The sequence below is a fragment of the Oncorhynchus mykiss genome, unplaced genomic scaffold (assembly GCF_013265735.2).
Source record: "Oncorhynchus mykiss isolate Arlee unplaced genomic scaffold, USDA_OmykA_1.1 un_scaffold_120, whole genome shotgun sequence".
NCBI lineage: Eukaryota > Metazoa > Chordata > Actinopteri > Salmoniformes > Salmonidae > Oncorhynchus > Oncorhynchus mykiss.
Genome location: NW_023493661.1, coordinates 1,366,408 through 1,386,612, shown reverse-complemented (window position 1 = coordinate 1,386,612; position 20,205 = coordinate 1,366,408). Strand labels below are relative to the sequence as shown.

At 46.8% G+C, this 20,205-nt stretch overlaps 1 protein-coding gene across 1 annotated transcript in view; it reads right to left on the bottom strand.

Annotated features, from left to right (window-relative positions):
- The window catches only part of LOC110511347 (MHC class II transactivator-like), a 22,422-nt gene extending 3,318 nt beyond the window's left edge, over positions 1–19,104 (bottom strand). Inside the window, exons 1-16 of the mRNA XM_036972122.1 lie at positions 19,025–19,104; positions 17,750–17,878; positions 17,066–17,134; positions 15,972–16,025; positions 12,577–12,690; positions 11,659–11,705; positions 11,394–11,558; positions 10,493–11,173; positions 8,981–9,379; positions 6,243–6,694; positions 4,528–4,707; positions 4,137–4,202; positions 3,876–3,956; positions 3,688–3,771; positions 1,223–1,306; positions 617–700 (exon numbers count right to left, since the gene is read on the bottom strand). Coding sequence (XP_036828017.1) covers positions 617–700; positions 1,223–1,306; positions 3,688–3,771; positions 3,876–3,956; positions 4,137–4,202; positions 4,528–4,707; positions 6,243–6,694; positions 8,981–9,379; positions 10,493–11,173; positions 11,394–11,558; positions 11,659–11,705; positions 12,577–12,690; positions 15,972–16,025; position 17,066 — 2,492 coding nt within the window. The 5' untranslated portion in view covers positions 17,067–17,134; positions 17,750–17,878; positions 19,025–19,104. The remainder of the gene's footprint in view (positions 1–616; positions 701–1,222; positions 1,307–3,687; positions 3,772–3,875; positions 3,957–4,136; positions 4,203–4,527; positions 4,708–6,242; positions 6,695–8,980; positions 9,380–10,492; positions 11,174–11,393; positions 11,559–11,658; positions 11,706–12,576; positions 12,691–15,971; positions 16,026–17,065; positions 17,135–17,749; positions 17,879–19,024) is intronic.
- Positions 19,105–20,205: the final 1,101 nt, after the last annotated feature.

Below are 20,205 nucleotides of genomic sequence, written 5' to 3'. Positions count from 1 at the left end.
ACTTACTGCCTTATTACTGCAGTAATGTTTTATAATTCAGACTTACTGCTTTAATGTTTTATAATTCAGACTTACTGCAGTAATGTTTTATAATTCAGACTTACTGCAGTCATGTTTTATAATTCAGACTTACTGCTTTATTACTGCAGTAATGTTTTATAATTCAGACTTACTGCTGTAATGTTTTATAATTCAGACTTACTGCTGTAATGTTTTATAATTCAGACTTACTGCAGTAATGTTTTATAATTCAGACTTACTGCCTTATTACTGCAGTAATGTTTTATAATTCAGATTTACTGCAGTAATGTTTTATAATTCAGACTTACTGCTGTAATGTTTTATAATTCAGACTTACTGCTGTAATGTTTTATGTTTCAGACTTACTGCAGTCATGTTTTATATTCAGACTTACTGCAGTATAGTTTTATAATTCAGACTTACTGCAGTCATGTTTTATAATTCAGACTTACTGCAGTCATGTTTTATAATTCAGACTTACTGCAGTCATGTTTTATATTCAGACTTACTGCAGTCATGTTTTATATTCAGACTTACTGCAGTAATGTTTTATAATTCAGATTTACTGCAGTAATTTTTTATAATTCAGACTTACTCCAGGTCACTGAGTGATGTCATCTGAGGTAAAACAGCAGCCAGACTCTCAGCACCCCCGTCAGATATCACATTACTGTACAGACTGGAGAATAGACAGGATTAGACCGTTCAGATTACAGACTGGAGAATAGACTGGATTAGACCTTCAGATTACAGACTGGAGAATAGACTGGATTAGACCTTCAGATAACAGACTGGAGAATAGACAGGATTAGACCATCAGATTACAGACTGGAGAATAGACGGGATTAGACCATCAGATTACAGACTGGAGAATAGACAGGATTAGACCGTTCAGATTACAGACTGGAGAATAGACAGGATTAGACCATCAGATTACAGACTGGACAATAGACGGGATTAGACCATCAGATTACAGACTGGACAATAGACGGGATTAGACCATCAGATTACAGACTGGACAATAGACGGGATTAGACCATCAGATTACAGACTGGAGAATAGACAGGATGTGTGTGTGTGTTTGTGTGTTTGTGTGTGTGTGTGTGTGTGTGTGTGTGTGTGTGTGTGTGTCTGTGTGTGTGTGTGTGTGTGTGTGTCTGTGTGTGTGTGTGTGTGTGTGTGTGTGTGTGTGTGTGTATACCTGAGACAGTGCAGCGAGGGGAGGGTAGACAGAGCAGGAGCCAGACTCTCTATTCCCTGGTCTCCTATACAGTTCTGGGACAGACTGAGAGAAGAGAAGAGAAGAGAAGAGGGGAGGGGAGGGGAGGAGAGGAGGGGAAAGGAGGAAAAAGAGGAGGGAGGAGAGAAGCGGAGGAGAAAGGAGAGGAGGAGAAAGGGGAGGAGAGGAGAGGAGGGGAGGAGAGGAGGAGAAAGGAGAGGAGGGGAGGGAAGAAGAGAGGAGGGGAGGAGAAAGGAAAGAAGGGGAGGAGAGGAGAGGAGGAGAAAGGAGAGGAGGAGGGGAAAAAGGAGAGGAAGGAAGAGAAGAAGAGAGGAGGGGAGGAAAAAGGAGAGGAGGGGAGAGGAGGGGAGAGGAGGAGATACCATAAACATTGTTAACAAAAGCACAGTAACTGACTGAAAATATAGTGCAGATAGATATTATCTAGGGCAGAGGTCACCAACCTTTTCTGGGTCATAATGACCCCAGAGATCTACAGATCGATATTATCTAGCGAGCTCAGTGACGGACAGATTGATCTAGAGAGTAGAGAGCTCAGTGACGGACAGGTTGATCTAGAGAGTAGAGAGCTCAGTGATGGACAGGTTGATGGTTGATCTAGAGACAAGAGAGCTCAGTGATGGACAGGTTGATCTAGAGAGTAGAGAGCTCAGTGATGGACAGGTTGATCTAGAGAGTAGAGAGCTCAGTGATGGACAGGTTGATCTAGAGAGTAGAGAGCTCAGTGACAGACAGGTTGATCTAGAGACAAGTGAGTTCAGTGATAGACAGGTGGATATAGAGAGTAGAGAGCTCAGTGATGAACAGGTTGATCTAGAGAGTAGAGAGCTCAGTGACAGACAGGTTGATCTAGAGACAAGTGAGTTCAGTGATAGACAGGTTGATCTAGAGAGTAGAAAGCTCAGTGATGAACCGGTTGATCTAGAGAGTAGAGAGCTCAGTGATGAACAGGTTGATCTAGAGAGTAGAGAGCTCAGTGATGGACAGGTTGATCTAGACAGTAGAGAGCTCAGTGATGGACAGGTTGATCTAGAGAGTAGAGAGCTTGGTGATGAACAGGTTGATCTAGGCAGTAGAGAGCTCAGTGATGGACAGGTTGATCTTGAGAGAAGAGAGCTCAGTGATGAACAGGTTGATCTAGACTAGAGAGCTCAGTGATGAACAGGTTGATCTAGATAGTAGAGAGCTCAGTGATGAACAGGTTGATCTAGACAGTAGAGAGCTCAGTGATGAACAGGTTGATCTAGATAGTAGAGAGCTCAGTGATGAACAGGTTGATCTAGACAGTAGAGAGCTCAGTGATGAACAGGTTGATCTAGACAGTAGAGAGCCTAGTGATGGACATGTTGATCTAGAGACTAGGACGCTCAGTGATGAACAGGTTGATCTAGAGTCTAGAGAGCTCAGTGATGAACAGGTTGATCTAGACTAGAGAGCTCAGTGATGAACAGGTTGATCTAGATAGTAGAGAGCTCAGTGATGAACAGGTTGATCTAGACAGTAGAGAGCTCAGTGATGAACAGGTTGATCTAGATAGTAGAGAGCTCAGTGATGAACAGGTTGATCTAGACAGTAGAGAGCTCAGTGATGAACAGGTTGATCTAGACAGTAGAGAGCTCAGTGATGAACAGGTTGATCTAGACAGTAGAGAGCCTAGTGATGGACATGTTGATCTAGAGACTAGGACGCTCAGTGATGAACAGGTTGATCTAGATAGTAGAGAGCTCAGTGATGAACAGGTTGATCTAGACAGTAGAGAGCTTAGTGATGAACAGGTTGATCTAGACAGTAGAGAGCTCAGTGATGAACAGGTTGATCTAGACAGTAGAGAGCCTAGTGATGGACATGTTGATCTAGAGACTAGGACGCTCAGTGATGAACAGGTTGATCTAGAGTCTAGAGAGCTCAGTGATGAACAGGTTGATCTAGACTAGAGAGCTCAGTGATGAACAGGTTGATCTAGATAGTAGAGAGCTCAGTGATGAACAGGTTGATCTAGACAGTAGAGAGCTCAGTGATGAACAGGTTGATCTAGATAGTAGAGAGCTCAGTGATGAACAGGTTGATCTAGACAGTAGAGAGCTCAGTGATGAACAGGTTGATCTAGACAGTAGAGAGCTCAGTGATGAACAGGTTGATCTAGATAGTAGAGAGCTCAGTGATGAACAGGTTGATCTAGACAGTAGAGAGCTCAGTGATGAACAGGTTGATCTAGATAGTAGAGAGCTCAGTGATGAACAGGTTGATCTAGATAGTAGAGAGCTCAGTGATGAACAGGTTGATCTAGATAGTAGAGAGCTCAGTGATGAACAGGTTGATCTAGACAGTAGAGAGCTCAGTGATGAACAGGTTGATCTAGATAGTAGAGAGCTCAGTGATGAACAGGTTGATCTAGACAGTAGAGAGCTCAGTGTGAGGTTTCTTACTTGATAATCTGCAGAGAGGAGAGAGACAGCACAGCTCCAGCCAGCCCCTCAGCCCCACTGTCCCCCAGTTTACTGTTCTCCAGACTGGGTGAGAGAGACAGAGAGATTAGACCGACAGAGAGGTTAGACCGACAGCGAAATAAAGTGAAAGCCGTTGTCCCGTGGTCCATCAGTAGAGCGATACTTACTCCAGGTGATGTAGACTGTGCAGGGCTGGCAGCAGCTCCAGGAGTTTAGGGAGCGCCAAAGGACCATCCACTGGCCCCAACCTGTAAACACACACAAACACACTTTATCAAACCAGTGGTAACTCTTGACTTATTACCTAGTCAGAGTGGTAACTCTTGACTTATTAATTAGTCAAATCAAAGTGTATTGACTTATTACCTAGTCAAATTAAAGTGTATTGACTTATTACCTAGTGATAGTGGTTGAATAATGACACTCACTCAAACTCCAGCTTGTGGAGATCTCTGACTGCCGGTAGACCCTCCCCCAGGACACCATCTGATTGGCTGAAATGATGACGGACACATCACAACGGCTTTGAACATACCAGTATATATATATATATGTGTGTTTACGTATTGTAGATGGCTGTAACAAGAGCTGGGCAGGTTACTGTCTACTGTATTGTATTGTAGATGGTGTGTGTGTGTGTGTGTGTGTGTGGTTGTGTGTGTGTGTGTGTGTGTGTGTGTGTGTGTGTGTGTGTGTGTGTGTGTGTGTGTGTGTGTGTGTGTGTGTGTGTGTGTGGTTGTGTGTGTGTGTGTGTGTGTGTGTGTGTGTGTGTGTGTGTGTGTGTGTGTGTGTGTGTGTGTGTGTGCTGTATTGGCATACCTCTCTGACAGTCTCCTGCTTGTGTGTATGTTGACCAGTGTGGACAGGTGTTGGACGTGGGACACCTGTGTGGCTCTGAAAGGGTTAAGGGTCAACTTGGACACAACCGCTTTTAGAAGCTCCTCCTCCCCACTCTGCTCTAGCTCCTCCCACAGAGTGATGGTGTCAGCGATACACGCCCTGGGACGGACACACACACACAAACACACACACACACAAACACACGTTAGAGTCGTGTTCAAAACACACAGAAAACTAAATGTGCATGACAAAGTTCTACATACAGTAGAGTGAGAACATCAGATCTATACTGTTCTAGATCTATACTGTAACAGATGTATACTGTTCTAGATCTATACTGTAACAGATATATACTGTTCTCGATCTATACTGTTCTAGATCTATACTGTAACAGATCTATACTGTAACAGATATATACTGTTCTAGATCTATACTGTAACAGATATATACTGTAACAGATATATACTGTTCTAGATCTATACTGTAACAGATATATACTGTTCTAGATCTATACTGTAACAGATCTATACTGTAACAGATATATACTGTAACAGATATATACTGTTCTAGATCTATACTGTAACAGATATATACTGTTCTAGATCTATACTGTAACAGATCTATACTGTAACAGATATATACTGTTCTAGATCTATACTGTAACAGATATATACTGTTCTAGATCTATACTGTAACAGATCTATACTGTAACAGATCTATACTGTAACAGATATATACTGTAACAGATATATACTGTTCTAGATATATACTGTTCTAGATCTATACTGTAACAGATATATACTGTTCTAGATATATACTGTAACAGATCTATACTGTAACAGATATATACTGTTCTAGATATATACTGTAACAGATCTGTACTGTTCTAGATCTATACTGTAACAGATCTTACTGTTCTAGATCTATACTGTTCTAGATATATACTGTAACAGATATATACTGTTCTCGATCTATACTGTTCTAGATCTATACTGTAACAGATATATACTGTAACAGATATATACTGTTCTAGATATATACTGTAACAGATCTATACTGTTCTAGATCTATACTGTTCTAGATCTATACTGTAACAGATATATACTGTTCTAGATATATACTGTTACAGATCTATACTGTTCTAGATCTATACTGTAACAGATATATACTGTTCTAGATCTATACCGTAACAGATCTATACTGCAACAGAGCTATACTGTTCTAGATCTATACTGTTCTAGAGCTATACTGTTCTAGATCTATACTGTTCTAGATCTATACTGTAACAGATATATACTGTTCTAGATCTATACTGTAACAGATCTATACTGTTCTAGATATATACTGTAACAGATCTATACTGTAACAGATCTATACTGTTCTAGATATATACTGTAACAGATACATACTGTTCTAGATATATCATGTAACAGATCTGTACTGTTCTAGATATATAATGTAACAGATCTATACTGTAACAGATCTATACTGTTCTAGATATATAATGTAACAGATCTATACTGTTCTAGATATATAATGTAACAGATCTATACTGTAACAGATATATACTGTTCTCGATATATAATGTAGCATATCTGTACTGTTCTAGATCTATACTGTAACAGATCTATACTGTTCTAGATATACACTGTAACAGATCTGTAGCAGGTCTATCAGTGTAACAGTACCAGTACCTGTATGAGTGTATGTTGTTGAGACCCGTCAGTAGTTTTAATCCTGTCATCCTCAGTCCCGTGTCCTCCAGCCCCAGACAGAACCTCCTCCTCAGCGTTCTACACTGGTCCAAAAGGTTCCACACTACGAAGGCGTCGGCGGGGCACAGCGGAACCCCTTGGAACGACAGAACCTCGGGAAGGTTCCGTACCAGGTGCCTGACCAAGCGGATGTCGCCTGTCTCGTAAACGCAGTGACACGCCTCCAGGAGCCAAGCGGGGCTCAGGTCGCCATGGTGAAGGTTCTCCAGGTGTGATATCACAGCGGCTCGCTTGGCCGCCACCACTTTCATGGCGCCGGTATCCAGGGTGGCCAGATCCCGGAGTTCCGCATTGTTCCGGAAAAGCAGACCGACAGCGAATCTCTGAGCAAGGTCCAGACACTCTCCCTGAGGCCGTCGCCTCCCCCTGGGCTGCAGAGTAGAGTAGAGTAGAGCCGAGTAGAGTAGAGTAGAACAGAGTAGAATAGAGTAGAACAGAGTTCAGTATAATAGAGTAGAGTAGAACAGAGTAGAGTAGAACAGAGTAGAGTAGAATAGAGTAGAGTAGAACAGAGTAGAGTAGAACAGAGTAGAACAGAGTAGAGTAGAGTAGAACAGAGTAGATCAGAGTAGAACAGAGTAGAATATAGTTGAATAGAGTAGAATAGAATCAAATAGAGTAGAACAGAGTAGAGTACAACAGAGTAGAGTAGAACAGAGAAGAATGGAGTAGAGTAGAACAGAGTAGAATAGAACAGAGTAGAGTAGAATAGAGTAGAATAGAGTAGAACAGAGTAGAGTAGAATAGAGTAGAATAGAACAGAGTAGAACAGAGTAGAGTAGAATAGAGTAGAGTAGAATAGAGTAGAATAGAACAGAGTAGAGTAGAACAGAGTAGAGTAGAACAGAGTAGAACAGAATAGAGTAGAACAGAGTAGAGTAGAATAGAGTAGAACAGAGTAGAGTAGAACAGAGTAGAGTAGAACAGAGTAGAATAGAACAGAGTAGAGTAGAACAGAGTAGAGTAGAATAGAGTAGAACATAGTAGAGTAGAACAGAGTAGAGTAGAATAGAGTATAACAAAGTAGAGTAGAATAGAGTAGAACAGAGTAGAGTAGAACAGAGTAGAGTAGAACAGAAGAGAGCAGAACAGAGTAGAGCAGAACAGAGTAGAGTAGAACAGAGTAGAGTAGAACAGAGCAGAACAGAGTAGAGTAGAACAGAGTAGAGTAGAACAGAGTAGAGCAGAACAGAGTAGAGTAGAACAGAGTAGAGTAGAGTAGAGTAGAGCAGAACAGAGTAGAGTAGAACAGAGCAGAACAGAGTAGAGTAGAACAGAGTAGAGTAGAGTAGAGTAGAACAGAGTAGAGCAGAACAGGGTAGAGCAGAACAGGGTAGAGTAGAACAGAGTAGAATATAGTAGAGTAGAACAGAGTAGAGTAGAGTAGAACAGAGTAGAGTAGAACAGGGTAGAGCAGAACAGGGTAGAGCAGAACAGAGTAGAGTAGAACAGGGTAGAGTAGAACAGAGCAGAACAGAGTAGAGTAGAACAGAGTAGAGCAGAACAGAGTAGAGTAGAACAGGGTAGAGTAGAACAGAGTAGAATATAGTAGAGTAGAACAGAGTAGAGTAGAGTAGAGTAGAACAGAGTAGAGTAGAACAGGGTAGAGCAGAACAGAGTAGAGTAGAACAGAGTAGAGCAGAACAGAGTAGAGTAGAACAGAGTAGAGCAGAACAGGGTAGAGCAGAACAGGGTAGAGTAGAACAGAGTAGAATATAGTAGAGTAGAACAGAGTAGAGTAGAGTAGAACAGAGTAGAGTAGAACAGGGTAGAGCAGAACAGAGTAGAGTAGAACAGAGTAGAGCAGAACAGAGTAGAGTAGAACAGAGTAGAGCAGAACAGGGTAGAGCAGAACAGGGTAGAGCAGAACAGGGTAGAGTAGAACAGAGCAGAACAGAGTAGAGCAGAACAGAGTTGAGCAGAACAGGGTAGAGCAGAACAGGGTAGAGCAGAACAGAGTAGAGCAGAACAGAGTAGAGCAGAACAGAGTAGAGCAGAACAGGGTAGAGCAGAACAGGGTAGAGTAGAACAGGGTAGAGCAGAACAGGGTAGAGCAGAACAGGGTAGAGCAGAACAGGGTAGAGCAGAACAGGGTAGAGCAGAACAGGGTAGAGTAGAACAGAGTAGAATATAGTAGAGCAGAACAGAGTAGAGTAGAACAGAGTAGAGTAGAACAGAGTAGAATATAGTAGAGCAGAACAGAGTAGAGTAGAACAGAGTAGAGTAGAACAGAGTAGAATATAGTAGAGCAGAACAGAGTAGAGTAGAACAGGGTAGAGCAGAACAGGGTAGAGCAGAACAGGGTAGAGTAGAACAGAGCAGAACAGAGTAGAGCAGAACAGAGTAGAGCAGAACAGGGTAGAGCAGAACAGGGTAGAGCAGAACAGGGTAGAGCAGAACAGGGTAGAGCAGAACAGGGTAGAGCAGAACAGGGTAGAGTAGAACAGGAGTACATTTACACGTTAGTCATTTGGCAGACACTCTTATCCAGAGCCACTTCCCGTCAGTACATTCATTTTCAGGAAGCTGTGAGGAACAACCACATATCACAGACATAGGAAAGACACAGACTCCGAGCTAGGAGGTGCTGGTTCAGGTCATAGTCTACAGAGGGACATATGGACAGACAGAGTTTCAATAGAAAACAGTCATTCTACCTGTGGTAGTATCTGGGCCAGCAGAGCACGGTCAGACACACAGCTGGAGACGGACAGGTGGGCCCCGCCCAGAAAGCTTTGCAGGAAAGGGTGGGCCCAGGACAGGATGTTGTCGGAACTCACGCCGCCACCGCCACCGCCACAATCTCTGCCCTGCTCCCCCCTCAGCCAGTGAGAATGGACCAGTCCAGTCCTCAGGCCAAACAACCGCAGCTTGACACAGACGGTATTGTCCAGAGTCAGGGTCAGGAGAGATGAATGACCTTTAACCCCCTGCCAAGCCAGACCGCTCAACTCTGACAGAACACACCTGTTCTCTTCCTCTCTCTCTTTCTCTTTCTCTTCCTCTCCATCCTCCCTCTCTCTCTCTTCCTCCTCCCTCTTCTCCTCTCTCTCTTCCTCTTCCTCCTCCCTCTCTCTCACTTCCTCCTCCCTCTTCTCCTGTCTCTCTTTCTCTCCCTCCTCCCTCTTCATCTGTCTCTCTTTCTCTCCCTCCTCCCTCTCTCTCTCTTCCTCCCTCTTCTCCTCTCTCTCTTTCTCTCCCTCCTCCCTCTCTCTCTCTTCCTCCTCCCTCTTCTCCTCTCTCTCTTTCTCACCCTCCTCCCTCTCTTCCTCCTCCCTCGTCTCTATCCTCCTCTTCTCGTCTTCTAATTGATTTTGGGATTGAGTGTGAGAGCGAGTGCGGATGTGTGTTCGTGTCCAGTTGCGTGTGTGTTTCAGGGTGTGTTTTTGACTGTGTTTAAGGGTGTGAGTGTGTGCCTGGGTTTGAGTTTGGGGTAGGGTTTGACAGTGTGTGTGTTTCCAGGTGTGTCGTCTCATCTTTAGTAGCAACACCCTGTAACACAGTCCCGTCAGCGTGGAGGGGAGTGGCTCCGAAACATCCCAGTGTTCTAGAAGCAGACAGACCATGTGACACAGAGCTGGGTTCCAACACATAGACAGAAGGTACGGCTGGCTATGGAGCCTGGTGAGGGCTAGGACTGGGACTGGGACTGGGACTGGGACTGGGACTGGGACTGGGACTGGGACTGGGACTGGGGCTAGGACTGGGACTGGGACTGAGGTTGGGACTGGGACTGGGACTGGGGTTGGGACTAGGACTAGGACTGGGACTGGGACTGGGACTGGGACTGAGGCTGAGGCTGAGGCTGAGGCTGAGGCTGAGGCTGGGACTGAGGCTGAGGTTGGGACTGGGACTGAGGCTGAGGTTGTGACTGGGACTGAGGCTGGGACTGGGACTGGGACTGAGACTGGGACTGAGGCTGGGACTGAGACTGGGACTGAGACTGAGACTGGGACTGGGACTGAGACTGGGGCTGAGGCTAGGACTGGTGCTAGGACTGAGGCTGAGGTTGTGACTGGGACTGAGGCTGGGACTGGGACTGAGACTGGGACTGAGGCTGGGACTGGGACTGAGGCTGGGACTGAGACTGAGACTGGGACTGAGGCTGAGGTTGTGACTGGGACTGAGGCTGGGACTGGGACTGAGACTGGGACTGAGGCTGGGACTGGGACTGAGGCTGGGACTGAGACTGGGACTGGGACTGAGACTGGGGCTGAGGCTAGGACTGAGTCTGGGACTGGTGCTAGGACTGAGTTTGGGACTGGGATTGAGTCTGAGGCTGGGACTGAGGTTGGGGCCTCTAGGGACTGTCCAGAGAAGTATTGTCCCAGGTATCTCTCGATGTCCGGAGGGGAGAAGCCAGAGAGTTCCAGGAGGCTGTCAGCCCGTTTCAGCAGCCCACTGACGGTGCCTCGTGGTCGGGCAGAGAGGAGCAGAGAGCAGCCTGGTAGCAGCTTCCTCTGGAGCAGACCTGAGAACAGCTGTCTAACGCTGTAGTTCTCCCCTTTACTGTCATCCGCTGGAGACTGAAGCAGCCCCTCCAAGTCACGCACCACCTCGAAGCCATCGAATATCACCAGCACACGCTCCGGGACAGAGAGGACCTGATTGAAGACATCCCGTGGGTGGGGGCAGGAGAGGTGTAGGAGGAGGGACCGTAGGCTATAGGTCGGCTCGGGGGGGAGGGTCAGAGCCTTACCGTCCAGTAAGAACACAAAGTCAAACTGAGGCAGGAGGCCGTCGGACCAATCAACGCAGAGCTTCTTGATGAGCGTGCTTTTGCCCATGCCGGCGTTGCCTAGCAACACGATGGAACGTTTGGGTTTTGCCCCGGGGGAGCTCTCAAACACCTGACGACAAACACAGACAATAAATACATTCATTATTAATTACACTTATTATTATTTATAATTATAATTAGAATTCATTATTTAATTACTTTTCCTGACAGACAGAATCATAAACCGAGGAAGAAAAAATCTGTAATGACAACGTAACGACAGCCTTCGGACTAAATACTAATAGTGTCTCTGTAGGTGACGACGTAACGATGATGTCACAGGGTCTGACCTGACTCCTGGCCAACGAGCCCCGCCTCCTCTCCGCGTCTCCGATAACGACCAAATCTTTCTCCGGGCACTTGCTGGTGTTCTTCCCTGAGCCAATCAGGATCTGCCTCTGGACCAATCGCACGTCAACATAGTGGGACGCCAGGCTAAGGCCCGCCTCCATCTCCTGTTGAGACAACGTCATTGGTTGGAGAGACAGGTAGAGTTGTCTTTTGAAAAAAAGTCCCAACTCAACGGTCCCTCTTGTCTGTCCCCCTTGGTCTTACCTGGCACATTCCCCTCAGGTGAGCCTTGGCTTGGTGAATGTACTCCTCTGTAACACACACACACACACACACACACACACACACACACACAGTAACATTCTCATGTGATTGGCTTTGTTTAAGATGTTTTTTGTATATATAGGGTCAGGAGGAAGAGAGGACAGAGGGACAGAGAGAGGACAGAGGGACAGGGAGAGGACAGAGAGACAGGGAGAGGACAGAGGGACAGGGAGAGGACAGAGAGACATGGAGAGGACAGAGGGACAGAGAGAGGACAGAGAGACAGGGAGAGGACAGAGGGACAGGGAGAGGACAGAGAGACAGGGAGAGGACAGAGGGACAGAGAGAGGACAGAGGGACAGGGAGAGGACAGAGGGACAGGGAGAGGACAGAGAGACAGGGAGAGGACAGAGGGACAGGGAGAGGACAGAGAGACATGGAGAGGACAGAGGGACAGAGAGAGGACAGAGAGACAGGGAGAGGACAGAGGGACAGGGAGAGGACAGAGAGACAGGGAGAGGACAGAGAGACAGGACAGAGGGACAGGGAGAGGACAGAGGGACAGAGAGAGGACAGAGAGACAGGGAGAGGACAGAGGGACAGGGAGAGGACAGAGGGACAGGGAGAGGACAGAGAGACAGGGAGAGGACAGAGGGACAGGGAGAGGACAGAGAGACATGGAGAGGACAGAGGGACAGAGAGAGGACAGAGAGACAGGGAGAGGACAGAGGGACAGGGAGAGGACAGAGAGACAGGGAGAGGACAGAGAGACAGGACAGAGGGACAGGGAGAGGACAGAGAGACAGGGAGAGGACAGAGAGACAGGACAGAGGGACAGGGAGAGGACAGAGAGACAGGGAGAGGACAGAGGGACAGGGAGAAGACAGAGAGACAGGGAGAGGACAGACTCTAACTCACCTGTCCTGGGGGAGAGGGGGGAGGCAGAGGGGGGAGACAGGGCTTGGCTGGCACAGTCAGACAGAGACCCAGGAGGATATGAACACATCGAGTCTGGAGCTACCTCACCGTCAACTACACACACACACACACACACACACACACACACACACACACACACACACACACACACACACACACACACACACACACACACACACAACATGAGTAACAACCACACCCAGTATTCAAACTCATGTTGATTGACTTATTGACTCAGTATCAGTGAGGTCAGTGATGACTGGATGGATGAATGAATGACTGAATGAATGAATGAATGAATGAATGGATGAATGAATGAATGAATGGATGAATGAATGGATGAATGAATGGATGAATGAATGAATGAATGGATGGATGAATGGATGAATGGATGAATGGATGAATGAATGGATGGATGAATGGATGAATGAATGATTGAATGGATGGTATTCCCCCTCTGAAGGAAGCTGCTCTCAGTCATGCAGGAAGTAAATCCCCCTGTCTCATCAATGACTCTGAGTAGAACCCTATTCCCTATATATAGTGCACTACTCTTGACCAGAGCCCTATAGAACCCTATTCCCTATATATAGTGCACTACTCTAGACCAGAGCCCTATAGAACCCTATTTCCTATATATAGTGCACTACTCTTGACCAGAGCCCTATAGAACCCTATTCCCTATATATAGTGCACTACTCTAGACCAGAGCCCTATAGAACCCTATTCCCTATATATAGTGCACTACTCTAGACCAGAGCCCTATAGAACCCTATTCCCTATATATAGTGCACTACTCTTGACCAGAGCCCTATAGAACCCTATTTCCTATATATAGTGCACTACTCTTGACCAGAGCCCTATAGAACCCTATTCCCTATATATAGTGCACTACTCTTGACCAGAGCACTATAGAACCCTATTCCCTATATATAGTGCACTACTCTAGACCAGAGCCCTATAGAACCCTATTTCCTATATATAGTGCACTACTCTTGACCAGAGCCCTATAGAGCCCTATTTCCTATATATAGTGCACTACTCTTGACCAGAGCACTATAGAACCCTATTCCCTATATATAGTGCACTACTCTTGACCAGAGCCCTATAGAACCCTATTCCCTATATATAGTGCACTACTCTAGACCAGAGCCCTATAGAACCCTATTCCCTATATATAGTGCACTACTCTTGACCAGAGCCCTATAGAACCCTATTCCCTATATATAGTGCACTACTCTAGACCAGAGCCCTATAGAACCCTATTCCCTATATATAGTGCACTACTTTAGACCAGAGCCCTATAGAACCCTATTCCCTATATATAGTGCACTACTCTTGACCAGAGCCCTATAGAACCCTATTCCCTATATATAGTGCACTACTCTAGACCAGAGCCCTATAGAACCCTATTCCCTATATATAGTGCACTACTCTAGTCCAGAGCCCTATAGAACCCTATTCCCTATATTTAGTGCACTACTCTAGACCAGAGCCCTATAGAACCCTATTCCCTATATATAGTGCACTACTTTAGACCAGAGCCCTATAGAACCCTATTCCCTATATATAGTACACTACTTTAGACCAGAGCCCTATAGAACCCTATTCTCTCTAGATATATAGTGCACTACTCTAGACCAGGGCCCTATAGAACCCTATTGTCACGACGTCGGCCGAAGTCGGGTCCCTCTCTTTGTTCGGGGGGTCGACGTCGGCCGAAGTCGGGTCCCTCTCCTTGTTCGGGGGGTCCACGTCGGCCGAAGTCGGGTCCCTCTCCTTGTTCGGGGGGTCCACGTCGGCCGAAGTCGGATCCCTCGCCTTGTTCGGGGGGTCCACGTCGGCCAAAGTCGGGTCCCTCTCCTTGTTCGGGGGGTCCACGTAGGCCGAAGTCGGGTCCCTCTCCTTGTTCGGGGGGTCCACGTCGGCCGAAGTCGGTTCCCTCGCCTTGTTCGGGGGGTCCACGTCGGCCAAAGTCGGGTCCCTCTCCTTGTTCGGGGGGTCCACGTCGGCCAAAGTCGGGTCCCTCTCCTTGTTCGGGGGGTCCACGTAGGCCGAAGTCGGGTCCCTCTCCTTGTTCGGGGGGTCCACGTCGGCCGAAGTCGGTTCCCTCGCCTTGTTCGGGGGGTCGACGTCACCGGCCTTCTAACCACCGCCGATCCACTTTTCATTTTCCATTTGTTTTGTCTTTGTCTTTACCACACCTGGCTTCACTCAACCAATTACCTGTTTACTATATTAACCCTCTGTTCTCCAGGTATTGTTTGTGATTGATTACTATATTAACCCTCTGTTCTCCAGGTATTGTTTGTGATTGATTACTATATTAACCCTCTGTTCTCCAGGTATTGTTTGTGATTGATTACTATATTAACCCTCTGTTCTCCAGGTATTGTTTGTGAGTGATTGTTGTATTTTCGGTCCGTCATGGTGTGCTTGTTTTGTTACTTTGTACATTTGTTAATTTGAGTAAAAGTACGTTGATTACTCATATCTGCTGTCCTATGATAGGGCTCTAAAGTAGTGCACTAGATAGGGAATAGGGCTCTAAAGTAGTGCACTAGATAGGGAATAGGGCTCTAAAGTACTCATATCTGCTGTCCTGCGCCTGACTCTCTACACCAGCTACTGGTCTAAAGTAGTGCACTAGATAGGGAATAGGGCTCTGGTCTATAGTAGTGCACTATGTAGGGAATAGGGCTCTGGTCTAAAGTAGTGCACTAGATAGGGAATAGGGCTCTGGTCAACAGTAGTGCACTATATAGGGAATAGGGCTCTGGTCAACAGTAGTGTTCTATATAGGGAATAGGGCTCTGGTCTATAGTAGTGCACTATGTAGGGAATAGGGCTCTGGTCTAAAGTAGTGCACTAGATAGGGAATAGGACTCTGGTCTATAGTAGTGCACTAGATAGGGAATAGGACTCTGGTCTATAGTAGTAAACTATATAGGGAATAGGGCTCTGGTCTATAGTAGTGCACTATGTAGGGAATAGGGCTCTGGTCTAAAGTAGTGCACTAGATAGGGAATAGGGCTCTGGTCTAAAGTAGTGCACTATATAGGGAATAGGGCTCTGGTCTATAGTAGTGCACTATATAGGGAATAGGGCTCTGGTCTATAGTAGTGCTGTATATAGGGAATAGGGCTCTGGTCTAAAGTAGTGCACTATATAGGGAATAGGGCTCTGGTCTATAGTAGTGCACCAGATAGGGAATAGGACTCTGGTCTATAGTAGTACACTAGATAGGGAATAGGGCTCTGGTCTAAAGTAGTGCACTAGATAGGGAATAGGGTGCCATATGGGAGTTACTATATCAGTCACAACACAGTACAAAGTTGGGTCAAATTGAGGTGTTGATGTTGGTCAGCACTCACCTGGAGAGAGAGGTAGGACGTCGAGGGTTCTAGGAGACAGCGAGGGAGAAGACACTGCAAGGACACAGTACGTCAGGTAACACACGCAGGCACACAGACTCACGGAAACACAGAGTCACGGAAACACAGAGTCACGGACACACAACACAGAGTCACGGACACACAGAGTCACAGAGTCACGGACACACAACACAGAGTCATGGACACACAACATAGAGTCACGGACACACAACACAGAGTCACGGACACACAGAGTCACGGACACACAACACAGAGTCACGGACACACAGAGTCACAGAGTCACGGACACATAACACAGAGTCACGGACACACAGAGTCACAGAGTCACGGACACACAGAGTCACAGAGTCACGGACACACAGAGTCACAGAGTCACGGACACACAACACAGAGTCACGGACACACAACACAGAGTCACGGACACACAACACAGAGTCACGGACACACAACACATAGTCACGGACACACAGACTCACGGACACACAGAGTCACGGACACACAGACTCACGGACACACAGACTCACGGACACACAGAGTCACGGACACACAGAGTCACAGACTCACAGAGTCACGGACACACAGAGTCACAGAGTCACAGACACACAGAGTCACAGAGTCACAGGCACACAGAGTCACAGAGTCACGGGCACACAGAGTCACGGACACACAACACAGAGTCCCGGAGACACAGAGTCACGGACACACAGAGTCACGGACACACAGAGTCACAGACACACAGAGTCACGGACACACAGAGTCACGGACACACAGACTCACAGAGTCATGGACACACAGAGTCACGGACACACAGAGTCACAGAGTCCCGGACACACAGACTCACAGAGTCATGGACACACAGAGTCACGGACACACAGACTCACAGAGTCATGGACACACAGAGTCACGGACACACAGAGTCACAGAGTCCCGGACACACAGACTCACAGAGTCACGGACACACAGACTCACGGACACACATGTTCCACTGTTGGAGCTAAAAACAGAAGCATTTTGCTAAACTTTGTACGCTACCAATGAACTTTGATTTGACTCACAGACACACACACACTCACTCAGTATGTAGGTGGGAGGTCTTGAGAAGCCGAAAACAGGGGCTTGAACCAGCTGCAGCTCTGAGCCATCTGTAAGGACACAGAGCACAGGTTACTCTCTCACACACAGAACACAGGTTACTCTCTCACACACAGAGCACAGGTTACTCTCTCACACACAGAACACAGGTTACTCTCTCACACACAGAGCACAGGTTACTCTCTCACACACAGAGCACAGGTTACTCTCTCACACACAGAACACAGGTTACTCTCTCACACACAGAGCACAGGTTACTCTCTCACGCACAGAGCACAGGTTACTCTCTCACACACAGCGCACAGGTTACTCTCTCACACACAGAGCACAGGTTACTCTCTCACGCACAGAGCACAGGTTACTCTCTCACACACAGAGCACAGGTTACTCTCTCACACACAGAGCACAGGTCCCTCCCTCCCTCCCTCTTTCTCTCTCCCTCTCCCTCTCCCTCTCCCTCTCTCTCTCTCTCTCTCTCTCTCTCTCTCTCTCTCTCTCTCTCTCTCTCTCTCTCCCTCCCTCCCTTTCTCTCTCTCTCTCCCTCCCTCCCTCCCTCCCTACAGATGGACTATATGAAACATCTCCATTGAAAGTACTTTATGAGTCCAGCATTAACTCTTCATTGTGAGGAAACCAGCCCATAACATCATCATCATCACACTTACTGCTACACGAAGAGACGAAAGTAGCAGTCCCAAACCCAGGAATGTAAAGGAGAGAAGGAGCGATCTGGACAAGTCTGGGAGGAGGAGGAGAGAGAGTCACGGCCGAGAGGGGAGGAGAGCCAGCACAACCTACAGAGAACACAAAAAAAAAATATTCAGTTTGATTAATTCAGTTCCATTTTAAAAACAAGCCAAGAACATCAATACCTAAAGTAAAGGTTAGACTTTATCACTTCTGAACCCCACGTTCCTATATACCAGTCTCTCAGCCACACTACCTCACTGTAGAGGAACTGAACCCCACGTTCCTCTATACCAGTCTCTCAGCCACACTACCTCACTGTAGAGGAACTGAACCCCACGTTCCTGTATACCAGTCTCTCAGCCACACTACCTCACTGTAGAGGAACTGAACCCCACGTTCCTATATACCAGTCTCTCAGCCACACTACCTCACTGTAGAGGAACTGAACCCCACGTTCCTTTATACCAGTCTCTCAGCCACACTACCTCACTGTTGAGGAACTGAACCCCACGTTCCTTTATACCAGTCTCTCAGCCACACTACCTCACTGTAGAGGAACTGAAGTAAAGACATTCGGGGCCCGCGGCGAGAGTCCCCACACCAGAGGCGCCACCAAAATGGGGTGAGCCAGAGGTGGATCGGGGGCCACGTCCCGCACCAGAGACGCCACTGCGGATAGATGCCCACCCAGACCCTCCCCTGTAGGTTCAGGTTTTGCGGCCGGAGTCCGCACCTTTGGGTGGTGTTACTGTCACGTCCTGACCTTATAGAGCCTTTTTATTTTGGTTTGGTCAGGGTGTTGGAGTGTACACTACAGGGATAAGAGAGAGTGATGGAGTGCACACTACAGGGATAAGAGAGAGTGATGGAGTGCACACTACAGGGATAAGAGAGAGTGATGGAGTGTACACTACAGGGATAAGAGAGAGTGATGGAGTGCACACTACAGGGATAAGAGAGAGTGATGGAGTGTACACTACAGGGATAAGAGAGAGTGATGGAGTGTACACTACAGGGATAAGAGAGAGTGATGGAGTGTACACTACAGGGATAAGAGAGAGTGATGAGGTGTACACTTCAGGGATAAGAGAGAGTGATGGAGTGTACACTTCAGGGATAAGAGAGAGTGATGGAGTGTACACTTCAGGGATAAGAGAAAGTGATGGAGTGTACACTTCAGGGATAAGGGAGAGTGAAAGAGTGTACACTTCAGGGATAAGGGAGAAGGTAGAAACAGAGTTGGTTCTTACCTCTGATGGGAGAGTCTGTCTGAGTCTCTCTCTTCCTCTGTCCGTCCACAGGCTCTGTCGATCTCCTCTTCCTCTGTCCGTCACCAGCCTCTGTCGCTCTCCTCTTCGCTCTCTTCCTCTGTCTGTCACCAGGCTCTGTCGATCTCTTCTTCCTCTGTCCGTCACCAAGCTCTGTCTCTCTCTTCCTCTGTCCGTCACCAGCCTCTGTCGATCCCCTCTTCCTCTGTCCGTCACCAAGCTCTGTCAGGGACAACATCACAGAGGACACTGTTGTTTCAATCAACCAATCAACCAACTGTTGCTGACGTCATACCTCCATATGAGTTGTGAGTGCAGAATTTTGCACGCCCAATTTTTCAGCTTTTGATTTGTTAAAAAAGTTTGAAATATCCAAAAAATGTCGTTCCACTTCATGATTGTGTCCCACTTGTTGTTGATTCTTCACAAAAAAAATACAGTTTTATATCTTTATATTTGAAGCCTGAAATGTGGCAAAAGGTCGCAAAGTTCAAGGGGGCCGAATACTTTCGCAAGGCACTGTACCTGCTGGAGCGTGTGCTGCAGGTGGGTGATGCTATGGTGACCAGCGAGCTGAGATAAGGGAGGACTTTACCTAGCAGGGTCTTGTAGATTACCTGGAGCCAGTGGGTTTGGCGACGAGTATGAAGCGAGGGCCAGCCAACGAGAGCGTACAGGTCGCAATGGTGGGTAGTATATGGAGCTTTGGTGACAAATCAGATTGCACTGTGATAGACTGCATCCAATTTGTTGAGTAGGGTATTGGAGGCTATTTTGTAAATGACATCGCCAAAGTCGAGGATCGGTAGGATGGTCAGTTTTACGAGGGTATGTTTGGCAGCATGAGTGAAGGATACTTTTTTACAAAATAGGAAGCCAATTCTAGATTCTAGATTTAATTTTGGATTGGAGATGTTTAATATGAGTCCGGAAGGAGTGTTGTATGGCATTGAAGCTCATCTGGAGATTAGTTAACACAGTGTCCAAAGAAGGGCTAGAAGTTTACAGAATGGTGACGTCTGCGTAGAGGTGGATCAGAGACTCACCAGCAGCAAGAGCGACATCATTGATGTATACAGAGAAGAGAGTCGGTCCAAGAATTGAACCCTGTGGCACCCCCACAGAGGCCCGGACAACATTCCCTCCGATTTGACACACTGAAC